This window comes from Diaphorina citri, unplaced genomic scaffold (assembly GCF_000475195.1).
Source record: "Diaphorina citri unplaced genomic scaffold, Diaci psyllid genome assembly version 1.1 scaffold1010, whole genome shotgun sequence".
NCBI lineage: Eukaryota > Metazoa > Arthropoda > Insecta > Hemiptera > Psyllidae > Diaphorina > Diaphorina citri.
In genome coordinates this window covers 142,407-158,320 of record NW_007378440.1, presented here as the reverse complement: position 1 = coordinate 158,320, position 15,914 = coordinate 142,407, and the positions used below count along the sequence as shown (strand labels likewise).

Sequence of the window (15,914 nt, the reverse complement as noted above, 5' to 3'; positions counted from 1 at the left end):
CACATTTTCTCACACAAATGAGCTCTAATCTTGAAATTTGTCGCGACGACCTATGAACTCAGAGCGAGAAAGTTTTAGATAACACTTCAGTCGATCATTTAAGACCGGTTTTAGCGTCACCTATGTTAAGCTACGCCGAGCAAAGCCAATAAATGGATGGGTGACTTAAATTTAATTGAGTAATTGTGGGATTTTTTTTTTCACATTTTCTCACACAAATGAGCTCTGATCTTGAAATTTGTCGCGACGACCTATGAACTCGAAGCGAGAAAGTTTTAGATAACACTTCAGTCGTTAATTTAAGACCGGTTTTAGCGTTACCTATGTTAAGCTACGCCGAGGAAGGCCAATAAATGGATGGCCTGGCGCACTGCCGTGCGCCTAGATTTATTAGTCCGTCCTTCCTTTATTATTACTAATAATAAAAGGTATAGTGGACGTACTATTGTGTTCGCTTCGGTGTCTGTCTGTCCCCATAGAAGGACTTGTCCAAACCTGGTCGACTCATACATATATCAAATTAAAGTTCTTTTTACCAGGAACACGAAAGTGGTGGTGCAAATTTTGTCCAGAGAACCGTAAAGCCAAAAAACTGGTTTTTGGGGAATTTTTTTCACATTTTCTGAAACAAATGAGCTCTGATCTTGAAATTTGTCGCGACGACCTATGAACTCAAAGCGAGAAAGTTTTAGATAACAGTTCACTCGATAATTTAAGACCGGTTTTAGCGTCACCTGTGTTAACCTACGCCGAGAAAAGCCAATAAATGGATGGGTGATTTGAACATTATAATGGGAATATTGATTTGATTTTTAATTTTACTTTCATGTAATGATATAAAATCAAGACTAGAGCCCGTTCTCCTTTTATTCCGTTTAATGTTTCCTAATAACTGCCAATATAATGTTTAAGTCACCCATCCATTTATTGGCCTTGCTCGGCGGAGCTTAACATAGGTGACGCTAAAACCGGTCCTCTCTTGAAATGTCCACTGGTTTCAGATGAACACTTCAATTCAGCCATCCATACTTCCTTTCACAAAGCACAAGTGAAAAACCCTTTTGTGGTATTGTTCAACAGAGAAAGAGACAGAAGACAGATAGATAGAGAGAGGGAGAGAGAGAAAATTATAGGGAGAGTGGTAGAGAGAGAGAGAGACAGTAGAAAAGAGAGGGAGGGAATAGGGAAAGGGTTAGAGAGAGAGAAAGTTATAGTGTTAGAGAAGGGAAATAGAGAGAGAGAAAAACATAGTTGACGCTACAACCGGTCTTAAAATAACGACTGAAGTGTTATCTAAAACTTTCTCGCTTTGAGTTCATAGGTCGTCGCGACAAATTTAAAAATCGTAGCTCATTTGTGTGAGAAAATGTGACAAAAATCCCCCAAAAACCAGTTTCTTTGGTTTTTTGGCTTTATGGTTCTCTGGACCAAATTTTGCACCACCACTTTCGTGTTCCTGGTAAAAAGACCTTTTATTTGATATATAGGTCGACCAGGTTTGGATAAGTCCTTCTATGGGGACAGACAGTGTGACAGACTGACGACACCGAAGCGAATACAATATAGCCCGTCCACTATACCTTTTTTATTACTTTCGTAATAATAAAGGAAGGACGGGCTAAAAAGAGAAGGTAAAGAAGAAGTCAGGCCCGTCTCCAGGTTTTTGGCGAAGGGAGGGGGCCCAAGAATTTGAAGAGAGTCTTATGGGGTGGAAGCTCCAAATTTTAGGGCAATAATTTTAGAATACTACTATACTACCTTTAGGAGCGAAATTTTTCCTAAGTGGGGCCCTCCCCCGGAATACGGCCCTGAAAGAAGTAGAAGAGAGAGGAAATGAGAGGGAAAAGCTTTTACAGAGGACAAACTACATCTCATTTCCTTATCATCAAAAACAAATTGAAGCTTCTATTATACTCATACTCCTCTCTCTCTCTCCTCTCCCTTCCTCTCTCTCTCTCTCTCTCTCTCTTCCCTCTCTCTCTCTCTCTCTTTCTTTCTCTCTCTCTCTATCTATCTTTTTCTTTCCGTTTGTGAAAAGCTTTCGAGAGTTCTGAATTTTAGGACAATATTGGAGTTTTCACGTTTTCAGTAAATGATGTGTGTGTAAAAAGCAGGAGAAAGGCCTTTATGTGGGGTCAAATTGATCGGAGTAATATTGATCGGAGTAATGTCCAAGTCTCATTATCCGTGCAGGCCACACTCCAGTCACGGAGCAGTGTGAAGATAATATTGTTTTATTTCGTTACAATGAAATAACTGCTATACATTAGACTCGTGAGGTCTGTGTCGTAGCATGCCTATCCCGTAGTATACCTCTCATCAGATGGGCGAGGAGAGACACAATACTTCCCAATTAGGAGCTGGGTCAACACGAGAACACCAGAAAGTAACCCGTTGAAATATTTGCTATAGAAAAACGAGTACAAATTTTTGTCGATGGTGGGCATCAAATCCGGGACCTTCTGCATGGCAAGCAAGCGCCTTACCACTGGGCTAACTGCGTGTAGTATACCTCTCATCAGATGGGCGAGGAGAGACACAATACTTCCCAATTAGGAGCTGGGTCAACACGAGAACACCAGAAAGTAACCTGTTGAAATATTTGCTATAGAAAAACGAGTACAAATTTTTGTCGATGGTGGGCATCAAACCCGGCACCTTCTGCATGGCAAGCAAGCGCCTTACCACTGGGCTAACTGCGCGCCACCAAAATATTTTTTACTTTCAATTTGATAATCTATTTCAACCTCTTTTCTCGCCCGCACAGGCATGCGTCGGTCCGCCAGCCCGTGTCCGTCTCACTCGGACTCCACCGCTTCCACCAAATCCCTCACCGATGTCACCAGCGGTGGCCCCGGCTCACCGGTTGTCGTACCGTCCACGTCTGCGCCTCCGTCCAAACCGCGCAGTCGCTCGCTGATTCGGCGCTGCTCGCGAAAGACCAAACAGCAGATCCGAGACTCGGCCCAGGGCGGCGTGGACGAGTGTAACGTGTCGTAATGAGCGAGCGTTAGTGTATCCTGTTTTCAACGCCAGAGTGGGCTAGCGTCGTTCGACTGAAGCCCCATTCATGTGCAGAATTATAATTACTGTTTATTTCAAGGGATAAGTCAAGAAGAATACACGAAGAATTCAAATTTAGAAATTCCCAAAAATTCGATTGCGGTAGACTGCTTTTAGGCCCGTTCCTATTTGTCGTTAGTTTCAAGCGATTTTTTCCCAAATTTCCTGTAGGCAATGTAATTTAAATGAGAGTGTTCCCACTACATACGACACGATTTTTCTCCGAAAGACAAGTGGGAACGGGCTCTTACCATCCCTCGTTAGAGTATCCTATTTTAATTCTAGGGCGCTCGATTCTTCGACTGGTAGGAAATTGGGGATAATGAACTTCAAAGTACCTATGTAGTATCCCAGGTGTCCCTTTAAAAAACAGTTTGGCTAACTGAATTTCTGCAAAGCTGATCATTTCGGGGGGTTGGCGCAGTCGAATTTCCGACACCGATTTTTTTTAAAACTAGTCCAATATACAAGTTACAAGTCATTAGGTATGTATGTTCCGATGTAGATACGTATAATATAAGTAATATCATTTTCATATTATATTGTCATAAAAATTAGTACCAATTTTTCGCGGTCGAAGAGCCCAGACCCTGGACTCGTCCAATTACTCTCCACGCTCAACGTTGCTTGATGTTGTTTGTGTAGATATCATTAATTAAATGTTGTACCTATTTACCGTATTTTATTATTGATTTTTTTTATTACCTATTATCATCTAGGTATGTATTTATTTTTTGTACATTCTTATATTAAGTGGACAGCACTAAGCAGAAAAGAACCACACCCACAAGGGAATTGCTTTATGGATGGAACAGAACTGAAGGCAATGCCCCTTATGGATGGTTCTTTTCTGTTTAATGTCGTCCAAGTAACGTACCTACCTTTATCATTTGAAAACTCACACATCTACCAATATCTACCTTCTTAATTTTATTTTTTCCTGTGTCTATTTTACACCCAATTTACTTCTATGTTAAACTCCTCGGGCTCTAGTCTTGATTTTAAACCATTACATGAAAGTAAAATCAAAAAATCAAATCAAGAATGATAATAAACTGAATATTAAACAAATACATAGGTACTGATTTTCTCTAATCACGATCGAATAAACTACGGGCTAAAAAATTCCCAGAGGGACGGGCCCAGCTTGTTAGTTGCGTAGAACAACAGCAGAGTGATTGTTCTGATGATAGTTCTTATTAAGTGTAACCGAGGCACTGTCAAGAATAAGAGAGGAACCCTCATGCAAATCAGCAACTGTACCACTGGCCAATGAAAGGGAAGATGCATCTTTCAATTCCAGAGAGGAGTTATCATATAAACCGATAGTGGCTGCACCATGCAACTTCACAAAGGAACGACGTTCCAGTCTAATGGACGCGTCATGAGATAACAATACATGCGAAGGATATTCAATATAAAAGGTAGAGCTGGTTTTAGCGTCACCTATGTTAAGCTACGCCGAGCAAGGCCAATAAATGGATGGGTGACTTAATGTTAATTGAGTAATAATTGTGGGATTTTTTTTCAATATAAAAGGTAGAGCTCTCTGTCAAAGAAATGGAGGACTTATCTGTCAACAGGAAATAGGCTTTTGAATATAAGCCAGATGGGTGTTCAGTTTTTCTTACTGAGATAGACGAAGAGTCGGTCAAAGTGAGAGAGCTGTCGTGTAATCCTATAGAACTCGTATTTTGATTTATGAAGGATCTATCGTTTAGGCTCACAGAAGATCCATTCACTAGAAGGAGTGACGAATGGTAGAAATAGACTGAAGACCCAAAACTAAGATTGATGCTGGGTTGTCGATGACTCGATTCAGAGGTGTTTGACATAATGATTATCTAAAACTTTCTCGCTTTGAGTTCATAGGTCGTCGCGACAAATTTCAAGATCAGAGCTTATTTGTGTGAGAAAATGTGAAAAAACCTATAGGATAAAAAGTAAAAAATCCCCTAAAAACCAGTTTTTATGTTTTTTTTTTTTTCGTTTTTTTGGTTTCCTGGACAAAATTTGCACCACCACTTTCGTGTTCCTGGTAAAAAGATCTCTAATTTGAAAGGTATATTATATACCTAGGTCGACCAGGTTTGGATAAGTCCTTCTATGGGAACAGACAGACACACAGACAGACAGACGACACCGAGGCGAATACAGTAGCCCGTCCCTTATACCTTTTTACCTTTCCTTTTCCTATAGGAAGGAAAGTAATGTAATCGGGTCAAATTTTCGATGGTCAGATTTTAGTGCCAAAACACGTTTTGAGGTCTCTGGAGCCTAAATCCAAAGTTTCAGCCATTGGTCCGTGTGTGTGTCTGTCTGTAAACAAAATATCTCGGGAACGGTATAAGCTAAAGACTTGAAATTTGGTATGTAGTTCACAAATATGACAAGGATGCAACACAAAACGTTTGGTTAAAATAGCTGCTGCAGTTGGCGGTATTTTGACGCTTTCTGGCGGTTTTCAGCTATATCGACTAAACGGTTAGAGATATTGTAAATGTTACAACAGAACACCCAAAATAGCACCATTCAATAGGATAAGGAAAGTCGTGTGATGTTCACACCAGATTATTGTAAATGTTACAACAGAACACCCAAAATAGCACCATTCAATAGGATAAGGAAAGTCGTGTGATGTTCACACCAGATTTTTTTTTATATTACTATCGTAATAATAAAGGAAGGACGGGCTAAAAATCGATGAGGCCCACTTTTGTAAAATTTACTAATTAACCTAGTGCGGAAAGACATATTTGTACAGCTCGGATCGAGGGTACAAGGGCAGCTCGTCATGTTCCAGACGAAATACTTGTCGGTAAACGGCAGTGCTCAAAGGCGCCTCGTAGCGAGCTGTTCGAATAGTCTGTACCTCTCTGCATCTGCCTCAGCTACTCAGGCTGCAATTTGCACGTTTCTACGGGACGACGGCACCATATTGACTACTTTCCGTATTTGAGTCATTTGGGTGGTTCGCGTGCTCGCATCGAGCATTTGTATTTGCAATTTCACATTTTCTCACACAAATGAGCTCTGATCTCGAAATTTGTCGCGACGACCTATGAACTCAAAGCGAGAAAGTTTTGATTCGTCGTTCCGCGTTTGCCTGACCTGAGGCAGATGTAGCGAGGCATTCGAAGCGAGCAGCCTCGCACTGTCTGTACAAGGCTTAAGAGGATACCAAGAGGTGTAATCAAGGCCAAAGAGCTAGCTCAGGGCCCCCGAGTCGTAGGGGTCTGATGAGGGATATTCAGGTACAATAATTATGTCGTTGTACCCTACTTAATGAGACGGACTTGACCGTAGTCCCGTTCAGGTACCCTCAAAAGAGCCAATGTTATTGTCTGTGGCTTGACAGAGCTGGTTTTGTCTCAGTTTTACGTCCTCCAGCGAGACGAAAGGTAAGTACTAAAATTTAATAAAAACAATCATTATTTTTATCAAGACAATATTTAGATTAGAAGATATTAATTAAAATTGGTGATTTTTCGGAATCACTCAGGGTACATCAGTAATTTTATCTTATAGCAAAACATTCGAAAATTATCAAAGCAAAAATGTTACTTTGAGGGTAAAAAAATGTTAGTACCACCATCGAATAAACTACGGGCTAAAAAATTCCCGGAGGGACGGGCCCAGCTTGTTATTAATATTCAATGTCACCAACCGTTTGATACTTGTAAAACAACCATGTTGGTTTTTTAGTGCCTATTATCGTCATTGTCTACCTTGATGACATTGTCCACCTTCAAATGACGCAGTTCGTCATTTGCAGTTAGGTTTATTTAGGAGGAAAATCATAACTGGTAGCTCATTCGTCCTTCGTTCCCAGGAGCATTCAAAGTTGACTTTGTTTCTCAAGCCATGTCTGGTGCTGACGACTGTATTCTTCTTCAACTTCAGCAGAGGACCACCCCGATAACGAAACCCTGCTCCTTCACTCATGGAAACGATCAAATGACTTATGTGAGAGAATTCAAGCTTCACAGGAGTTTGGCATCGTCAACGTATAGATGAGTATTGATTAATGATTTCGACCTAGTTAGCACGATAGACCCCTCACTTGAAACGACAACTGTGGAATTTATTATGTTGAAAACAGACCAATTGGAAACGTCGATGAAACCGCCTCCGTATAGCTTGACGGACGAGCCATCCATCAGATGCAGAGAGGAATCGTCATTCAGATTGATATAAGATTCATCTCTCACAATGAGCCTTGAACTGTTGATGGTGAATGTACCAGTCGTATAGATACGGAACCTGGTGTTGCGTAGATTTAGTGCCTATTATCGTCATTGTCTACCTTGATGACATTGTCCACCTTCAAATGACGCAGTTCGTCATTTGCAGTTAGGTTTATTTATGAGGAAAATCATAACTTTGGAAACGTCGATGAAACCGCCTCCGTATAGCTTGACGGACGAGCCATCCATCAGATGCAGAGAGGAATCGTCATTCAGATTGATATAAGATTCATCTCTCACAATGAGCCTTGAATTGTTGATGGTGAATGTACCAGTCGTATAGATACGGAACCTGGTGTTGCGTAGGGGCCTGGAGCACTGTCTTGTGTTATTGATAAAGACATATTTGTACAGCTCGGATCGAGGGTACAAGGGCAGCTCGTCATGTTGCAGACGATTTCCCTTCCAGATAACAATCTTGAAACGCTTTGTTTAGCGATTCGATTTAGACGCCTTTAGATGAAACTGAAACCATTAATTTCTCACAAGACATTTTTCCGGAAGGAGCCCTTTTTCAGCAGTGTCCCTGATTGCGTGCATTTCTCATTTTTCTCCATTTTCCCCCAGGAGGATTCCTGATATTTCTCATTCTCACGTATGGAGTGGACAAGATTCGTGGAGCGGATGAAGCTGCCAATTCAGCTCTCAAAGCGCTCTATGCCAATACTTCCTTTGAAGTGAAAGGTGATTCGGTTCTATTCAATGGCAGAAAGCTGGGTAAGTAATACAGTGGACATTCCTGGAATTTGCCACGTTCAACTTCAGACTTGATCTGTTGATTAAATGAAGACTAGAATTTTCTGAACAGACGAGAGAGGCATTACGGTAGATGTCCACGTTAGAGGTTTTATTCAGCATGAGCCACGAGCCTTTTTCAAGCTTTATTTGTGAAAAAGTGCCATCCCAACATAGAGAACATTGATTGTTGGCTGGTTTTGGGATTGTACGGGTTTGTTCGGGTGGGGGACTAGTTAGGTACACACTGGGAGTGTAGACACAGATGGATGGATGTCCAAGTATTTGGTATCCTTGACACAGGATAAGACACGTGAGCAGGAGCCTCTCTGTAAACCAATGGTTCACGAATAATAAGAATACATAAATTAACATTAACACTAGAATGCCCGATGGAGTCAAAATGACTCCTTTTCATTTTCAAATTATAATCTTTCGGCCATTATGGCACATAGGAAAAACATTTTCGCTCGGATTTAACCATTTTTCGAGTTATACCTACATAGGTATCCAGCCTAGTTAGCTTAGTTGGTAGTGCGTCTGCCTTGTAAGCGCTAGGCCGCGGGTTCGATTCCCGCCCGGGGCGGGGATAATGTTCGTTCTCGGAACGGCTGGCTTTCCTCCTATCCTGTCTTCCTTCTCTCTTCGATTTCGGGACGATAAGACTGGAACGGCTGGCTTTCTCCTATCCTGTCTTCCTTCTCTCTTCGATTTCGGGACGATAAGACCATAGCAGTTACAGTTCTCTCTGTCAAACCTCTTTTAAAAAAAGTACAATTAGACTTATTTTATAAGGAAGAATGACCTAGTGGCCAAGTTCCCGACATTTGAAGACAACAACATTTTATAAGGAACACTCGTCGTATCGCTGGGTGACCAGAGGAGTCTTGATATTTTTTTCTTAGTTTTAAAAGATGAGTGTTCCACCGCCGTTTTTATTTCGTAGAAATGAAACAACTGCTACATTAGACGTTTTTTTTTTAAAGATGAGTGTTTCCCCCCCGTTTTTTTTTCGTAGCGATGAAACAACTGCTACATTGGACGCTTGTGGTCTGTGTCGTAGCATGCCCATCCCGTAGTATGCCTCTCATCAGATGGGCGAGAAGAGACACAATACTTCCCATTTAGGTGCTGGGTCAACACGAGAACACCAGAAAGTAACCCGTTGAAATATTTGCAATCGAAAAACAAGTACAAATTTTTGTCAAATATTGATACCTAATGGTAATCAACCGGAAAAATGGAAAAGACTATGAAAAAAAAAAAAATCCTTCTTGTTTTCATTACAATGGCATCTCAGTTCCTTAAAAACAATTTTTCATGGAAATTGACGAATTCAGATGTGGGACTTTCAAAAAAGGTAAATTTTGCGGAACTAGTATTCAACCATGGTCATACATATACTCACTCATTTTCACGAACAGGAGACGAGAGGGATCCAATAACAATTCCGATACTTTGAGCCACACTCATGTGACGTGACATGAGATCACGTGACGTGAGGGCAGTTTCCACAAAAGTCTCATAGGTTGTTAGGTATAATGAAATACTACCTATATCACTTTAAGTATTATTTTTCTTTCATAAACTATTTTATGAATTTATTACCACTATTTTTATGTGTATTTTTTGTTTTTCATTCCTACAAGTAAATTTAGAAAATAATTTTCTTTTCAAGTATGTTATTTTAATTGAGATCGGACTTTGCCTAATTCCGGTCAAAATTTTAGAAATCGCATCAGTGATATTATGTAATTTTAATTCGTATGTACGATGTCGTACACACATTAGAACCCGAGATGACAGTTTGACAGTCACCATTTTTCTGGTCTAAACAAAAAATACCCACTTGCAATAAAAGATAGTTTTTGTTCGGCTAACTTACGTGACGATAATTGAAACGTAAGACGTAAGTTAATCAAAAAACGTTTATGATGCACATAAGCAGAAACGAGTTTTCGTCTAATGTTGTTGTTGTTGTTGTTGTTGTTGTTGTTGTTTTAGCGGCTTTACCTTTCGCCGAATGGCAATAGCAGAATAAAGATAAATCTTTTTGTATCTGCTATACACCGGGGTGATGATCTCTAGCTCTAACCATGTTAAAGTGGCAGGCTCGTCCTGAACCGCAGTCAACCATCGTGAGGACTTGTACTTGGTCTTTAAAAGCAGAGAGAACCCTTTGAAAATTGCCAGCTAGCTAGGCTGGTTAGGGATAGCTGTTCTCCTCCCTGTTTATAGTCCTACAGCCAGCTGTGTCGTAGCATGCCCATCCCGTAGTATGCCTCTCATCAGATGGGCGAGAAGAGACACAATACTTCCCATTTCCCGTTGCCGTCGCTCTATGTTGACTGAACCGTCCACACTGCCTCGACAACGGCCGGTCGACTATGTATGGACACACCTTTAAGGGCCGAATTGAGGGCTAGTAGCTTATTATGGAGACATATCTTCTTAGTGGTCATAATTCATTTACTTTACTGTCCTTTGCTTTTTATTTAAAAACAAATTCCAGAGATCTTCAAAAGTTGCCGTCTGCAAATCCCCTGATAACTTTTTCTTTCCTTACTTACGTAGTAGCCTACTGCTGGAGTAAAGGGACTTTTCAGTCCTATGCGAGCAGTATAAATAAGCACTATTATTATTATTATTATTATTCCTTTTATTTTCATGTTAATAGGTACCTATTTAGGTATTAATTTGAGAAGGAAAAACATTGCCAAGTTGAAATTGAGAGAAGGTTGAAGGAATTCAGACCCAACATTTTCAGCAGACACGAAAAATTGGGAATACAGACTTGGCCTTAATTTTCAGATCTCACCACTTTTATAGGCCGACATTTTTTGGATAGGAACTTGGCCTTTTTTTTCACATTTGTGTTTTTGTGGGTTATTCTTACTCCTTATGCATCCACGATTCCAAAAATAGACCCTTGGTTGTCCTCTTTTCACGCAAAAACGGGTCGACCGACTTTGATGAAATTTTTTGTGGTTGTTAAGAAAAGTACTCCGGGTGACATAAGGTACTTAAAATCGTCACATTTTATAACTTATCTTAGCATCTATTTTCACTATCTACTCTTAAATTTTATCCGTAAAGTGTTGTACTTATAAAAAATATATTACTACCTACCTATAGTTAAATATATTTGAACATTCATATTATGATGTTTACTAATACGAGTGCGTTTTTCTAGTTCCCTCATATTAGGTATTTTCAGGATGCTCACTCTGAGAGTGAAAACCAACTGCTCCATAATCTGCCACATGAACGACTTTGATGAAATTTTTTGTGGTTGTTAAGAAAAGTACTCCGGGTGACATAAGGTACTTAAAATCGTCACATTTCATCCTGATTCAAAGTTATGCCTATTATGCTGCACTGTGGGACGTGTCAGGGAGCGCGTAGCGCGACCGTGTGTGTGGTGGGTGTGGTTGTATGTGGTGTGATTGGTGTGTGTGGTGTGATGGATGTGTGACGTGTGTGTGATGGATTTGTGGTGTTATGTGTGTGGTTGGTGTGGGTGTGTGGTGTGTGTGATGGGTGTGTGATGTGTGGGTGGTGTGTGGTGGGTGTAGGTGTGTATGTGTGGTGGTCCCGTACAAAAGACGGGTCAACCAGTAGTTATAATAAAATTAGGTGCTTACTATCGGTCAAATAAGCGCACTTTACGTACTTAAACATGCACGTGGAAATTAAAGATGTCAGATATAATGACCCAGTAATTAGGTAATTAATATTATAAGTAATAAAACTTGTCCCATTATTTCAACCTTTATGTCCTATCACCTTTAATAAAACTTGTCCTATCACCTTTATGTAGAAGTTTTTCTTTTTAGCCAGTGCTTCCTTTAATATTACGATAGTAATAAAAAAAGGTATAAGGGACGGGCTATTGCATTCGCTTCGGTGTCGTCTGTCTGTTCCCATAGGTAGAAGGACTTATCCAAACCTGGTCGACCTATATATCAAATTAAAGGTCTTTTTCCCAGGAACACGAAAGTGGTGGGTGGTCCGGAGAACCATAAAGCCAAAAAACCTAAAAAACTCGTTTTTGGGGGATTTTTTTTTTTCACATTTTCGGCCGTTTATTGGTGGTTTTCAGCTATACCGACTAAACGGTTAGAGATAATTATTATAACTTTTTCCCAGGAACACGAAAGTGGTGGGTGGTCCGGAGAACCATAAAGCCAAAAAACCTAAAAAACTCGTTTTTGGGGGATTTTTTTTCACATTTTCGGCCGTTTATTGGCGGTTTTCAGCTATACCGACTAAACGGTTAGAGATAATTATTATAAAATTTTACGGAACAATTAGGATAAGGAAAGTCGTGTGATGTTCACACCAGATTTTTATTACTATTGTAATAATAAAGGAAGGACAGACTAAAAAGGAATAAAGGGAGAACGGGCTCTAGTCTTGATTTCAAATCATTACATGAAAGTAAAATAAAAACTCGGCGTACTACAAGTCTCAGGAAAAATTGCTGCTCGACCAAGACTTGAGAGTTGCCCTGTTTGAACACGTCATGTTCCAATCCAAGGCGATATGCAAATTAGGTAGGTACATAGGTACTGATTTTCTTTAACCACCATCGAATAAACTACGGGCTAAAAAATTCCCGGAGGGACGGGCCCAGCTTGTTATTAATATTCAATGTCACCAACCGTTTGATATATACTTGTAAAACAACCATGTTGGTTTTTTAGTGCCTATTATCGTCATTGTCTACCTTGATGACATAGTCCACCTTCAAATGACGCAGTTCGTCATTTATTTTGCAGTTGGGTTTGTTTATGAGGAAAATCATAACTGGTAGGTAGCTCATTCGTCCTTCGTTCCCAGGAGGTAGCAGTTCAAGCCACATCATGGGTAAGTTTTCAACTTTTTCGATTTTCGATCAACTTGCTACTAAGGCTAGTACTGGAACTTGGCCTGGAGTACTGTCTTGTGTTATTGATAAAGACATATTTGTACAGCTCGGATCGAGGGTACAAGGGCAGCTCGTCATGTTCCAGACGATTTCCCTTCCAGATAACAATCTTGAAACGCTTTGTTTAGCGATTCGATTTAGACGCCTTTAGATGAAACTGAAACCATTAATTTCTCATAAGACATTTTTCCGAAAGGAGCCCTTTTTCAGCAGTGTCCCTGATTGCGTGCATTTCTCATTTTTCTCCATTTTCCCCCAGGACGATTCCTGATATTTCTCATTCTCACGTATGGAGTGGACAAGATTCGTGGAGCGGATGAAGCTGCCAATTCAGCTCTCAAAGCGCTCTATGCCAATACTTCCTTTGAAGTGAAAGGTGATTCGGTTCTATTCAATGGCAGAAAGCTGGGTAAGTAATACAGTGGACATTCCTGGGACTACAGAGCAATGGCTAAGCCGAAGCGAATCCTAGAGTAAAGCTCAGATTTGGCGGTCCGCAGGAACCTAATAGATGTCTGATCCTTGGAAAGAGACCTACACAGTGTTTACGTCACTAAAAACCTTAGGAGTCATACAGTAAAGTTAAACCCCTCAAAATACTATGATGATGTGAAACAAAAAATGGCTGAACCAATGAGATTGTGAGATTTCGCTTTGTGGAGCAAGTGTTTAAGCGAATCTCATTGGTTCAGCCAAAAAAAAGTCACATCATCGAATACGATATACGATGTATTTCATATATTTCTTTTTCTTTGTCAAGATCTAATTGGAGATGAGAAGGCGGAATTTTCGGGGCGCGAACTTCGAAACATGTCGGATGTTCTGGCCTCCAAGTATTACACCACGTTTGATCTCCTGGGAGGCGAACAACTCATTAACAAAACGTACCGTAACATCTCCGGCACGCTGGTCAACTTGAATGCCACGTTCGACTTTATCAACGACACGCACGTCAATATAAACGGCAAAGTGTGGGACCTTCACACATTGTTCCCGCGCCTCGAACAAGCCGCTAACGAGGTGAGTAATTGAGGAGCTGAGTGCAAAAAGGGCAATAAATGAAAATCATCAAACTGAGATATTTAACTTTAAGGTTTTCAATTTTTCATCAAAATCCTTGAAAAGTATGTTTACAAAAAACGCCGTAACTCATCGAAAAAAAGTTATCACTGCAGTTCAAACGCTGGAAAATAGAGCGCACCACGTTCTATTAAAAAAAAAAACCGTTTTACGCAAAAAGGGCAAAAAATCCATATTTCCCTTTTTGCACCCAGCTTCTCAATTGCAGTTCTATTGGATAACTAGCTTCACAATTAATTATCACTGCAGTTCAAACGCTGGAAAATAGAGCGCACCACGTTCTATTAAAAAAAAAACCGTTTTACGCAAAAAGGGCAAAAAATCCAAATTTCCCTTTTTGCACCCAGCTTCTCAATTGCAGTTCTATTGGATAACTAGCTTCACAATTAATACCCGTTAGAGGTTTTATTCAGCATGAGCCACGAGCCTTTTTCAAGCTTTATTTGTGAAAAAGTGCCATCCCAACATAGAGAACATTGATTGGTGGCTGGTTTTGGGATTGTACGGGTTTGTTCGATTGCCTCGACACCCATCATAACGAAAAGATGGATTTTTTCGCCAATTGTGTATCCAAGGCAAAGTAGTGCAGTAGTCCTAAACTAAAATGGACGCGGCACACAAGGGATCAAGAAGAGACCGCCTCAACAATCCAAGACAAAGGGAACAAATTTGGTTACCATCGTATTATCCGATTCCTATGAACTCATTTGCTCCTTTTATTTCATTTTGTTTCAGCTTGGCAACCAAACAGCAGGGAATAATATAGTAAGTATTTTTCTAGACCTTTTCCTGCTTACACCTAGGAAACAGTCAGTGTATTACAACGTACAACTCTGTTTTACGCCTGAGGCATTCTGTTCAATGCCACCAAAATTATAGGCCGGGCGGGCGGAGAGGCACTTCAAACTTTTGACGTTCGAGCGCCTCCTGGCACGGTTGATGACACATGGCAATTGATGATGGTAGAAACACACTGCCCTCACGTCACGTGAGCTCATGTGACATCACGGGGAGTCACGTCACGTCAGAAAAAATGTATTTAAAAGATCGACGATAATCGATAATATAGTAGGTGATTTCGTTCACGATAGCTACCCTCGGCGTCAGCGTGACATGAACTCACGTGACGTGTGTGTTTCTACCTTTAGACTCTTTAGAGTAAGAACACATTTTTATTGTCCTAAATGCAAACTTTCCCAACTGTTTCAGATGAGTGCCCGGTGCCTCTTCTCTAGTTTTCCAATATTCAAAATCAAATTATTCCGGTTCCATAGAAGAAGAAGAAGAGGTTGGTGCACCTGCTGCTGTCATAGGAAAAGAAAACCAAAACCAACCTGGTTAAAGCTGTAATGATAAGCGTTATCACTAGGTTTGGTTCAGTCTAGGATTGTGGTCTGGGCTGATCTACTGGTTACCATCACTATAAAGTTCACTAGCGGGCTTTAGCATACATCTGTGTAATGTTACGACACAGGCTTATGGGGGATCCGAAATCCCGAGTTATGTGCTTAATTCGAACTTCCTAACAAATGGTAGGTATGTACCTACCATATATATAATATGTACATCCTGAAATCCACCAACCTCAGTGGTTTAGTGGTTAGCGCCGTGGACTTCGGATCTGGAGGTTGGTGGTTCGAGTCCTAGTCAAGTCATAAAATTTAGCGTAGTGCATTAAGCAGGGAACGACATTTGTGACAAGCATTTATGCTCAACACAATTAAAATTCCTTTTACATCCTGAAATCCCGATGGTACCTTTTTTTTTAAAAAAAATTTCAAGAGGTTTGACAGAGGGAACTGTAACTGCTAAGGTCTTATCGTCCCGAAATCGAAGAGAGAAGGAAGACAGGATAGGAC

At 40.4% G+C, this 15,914-nt stretch overlaps 3 protein-coding genes and 1 long non-coding RNA gene across 4 annotated transcripts in view; 3 read left to right on the top strand and 1 right to left on the bottom strand.

Annotated features, from left to right (window-relative positions):
* LOC103513704 (GTP-binding protein Di-Ras1) overlaps window positions 1-4,042 on the top strand; it is a 61,684-nt gene extending 57,642 nt beyond the window's left edge. The window contains exon 6 of the mRNA XM_008478553.3: window positions 2,768-4,042. Coding sequence (XP_008476775.2) covers window positions 2,768-3,000 — 233 coding nt within the window. The 3' untranslated portion in view covers window positions 3,001-4,042. The remainder of the gene's footprint in view (window positions 1-2,767) is intronic.
* The window catches only part of LOC113469268, a 14,064-nt gene extending 4,558 nt beyond the window's left edge, over window positions 1-9,506 (bottom strand). The window contains exon 1 of the mRNA XM_026826834.1: window positions 9,454-9,506. Within this exon, the coding sequence (XP_026682635.1) occupies window positions 9,454-9,457 (4 nt within the window). The 5' untranslated portion in view covers window positions 9,458-9,506. The remainder of the gene's footprint in view (window positions 1-9,453) is intronic.
* On the top strand, window positions 4,223-4,855 carry LOC113469269. Its single transcript, XR_003392736.1, has 2 exons — window positions 4,223-4,487; window positions 4,603-4,855. It is a non-coding gene; the product is annotated as an uncharacterized LOC113469269 (long non-coding RNA).
* Window positions 9,507-12,842: 3,336 nt separating the features above from the next.
* On the top strand, window positions 12,843-15,405 carry LOC103513701. Its single transcript, XM_026826830.1, has 5 exons — window positions 12,843-12,914; window positions 13,235-13,384; window positions 13,736-13,995; window positions 14,791-14,820; window positions 15,265-15,405. Exons 1-5 carry the CDS (start codon window positions 12,911-12,913, stop codon window positions 15,403-15,405), a joined length of 585 nt encoding a protein of 194 aa, XP_026682631.1. The 5' UTR covers window positions 12,843-12,910.
* Window positions 15,406-15,914: the final 509 nt, after the last annotated feature.

Bases quoted from the DNA above. Each gene is read 5' to 3' on its own strand.
- LOC103513701 (XM_026826830.1), top strand. The intron at 13,385-13,735 runs GTAAGTAATACA...TTCTTTGTCAAG, and splicing joins ATTCAATGGCAGAAAGCTGG to ATCTAATTGGAGATGAGAAG. The intron at 13,996-14,790 runs GTGAGTAATTGA...ATTTTGTTTCAG, and splicing joins TCGAACAAGCCGCTAACGAG to CTTGGCAACCAAACAGCAGG.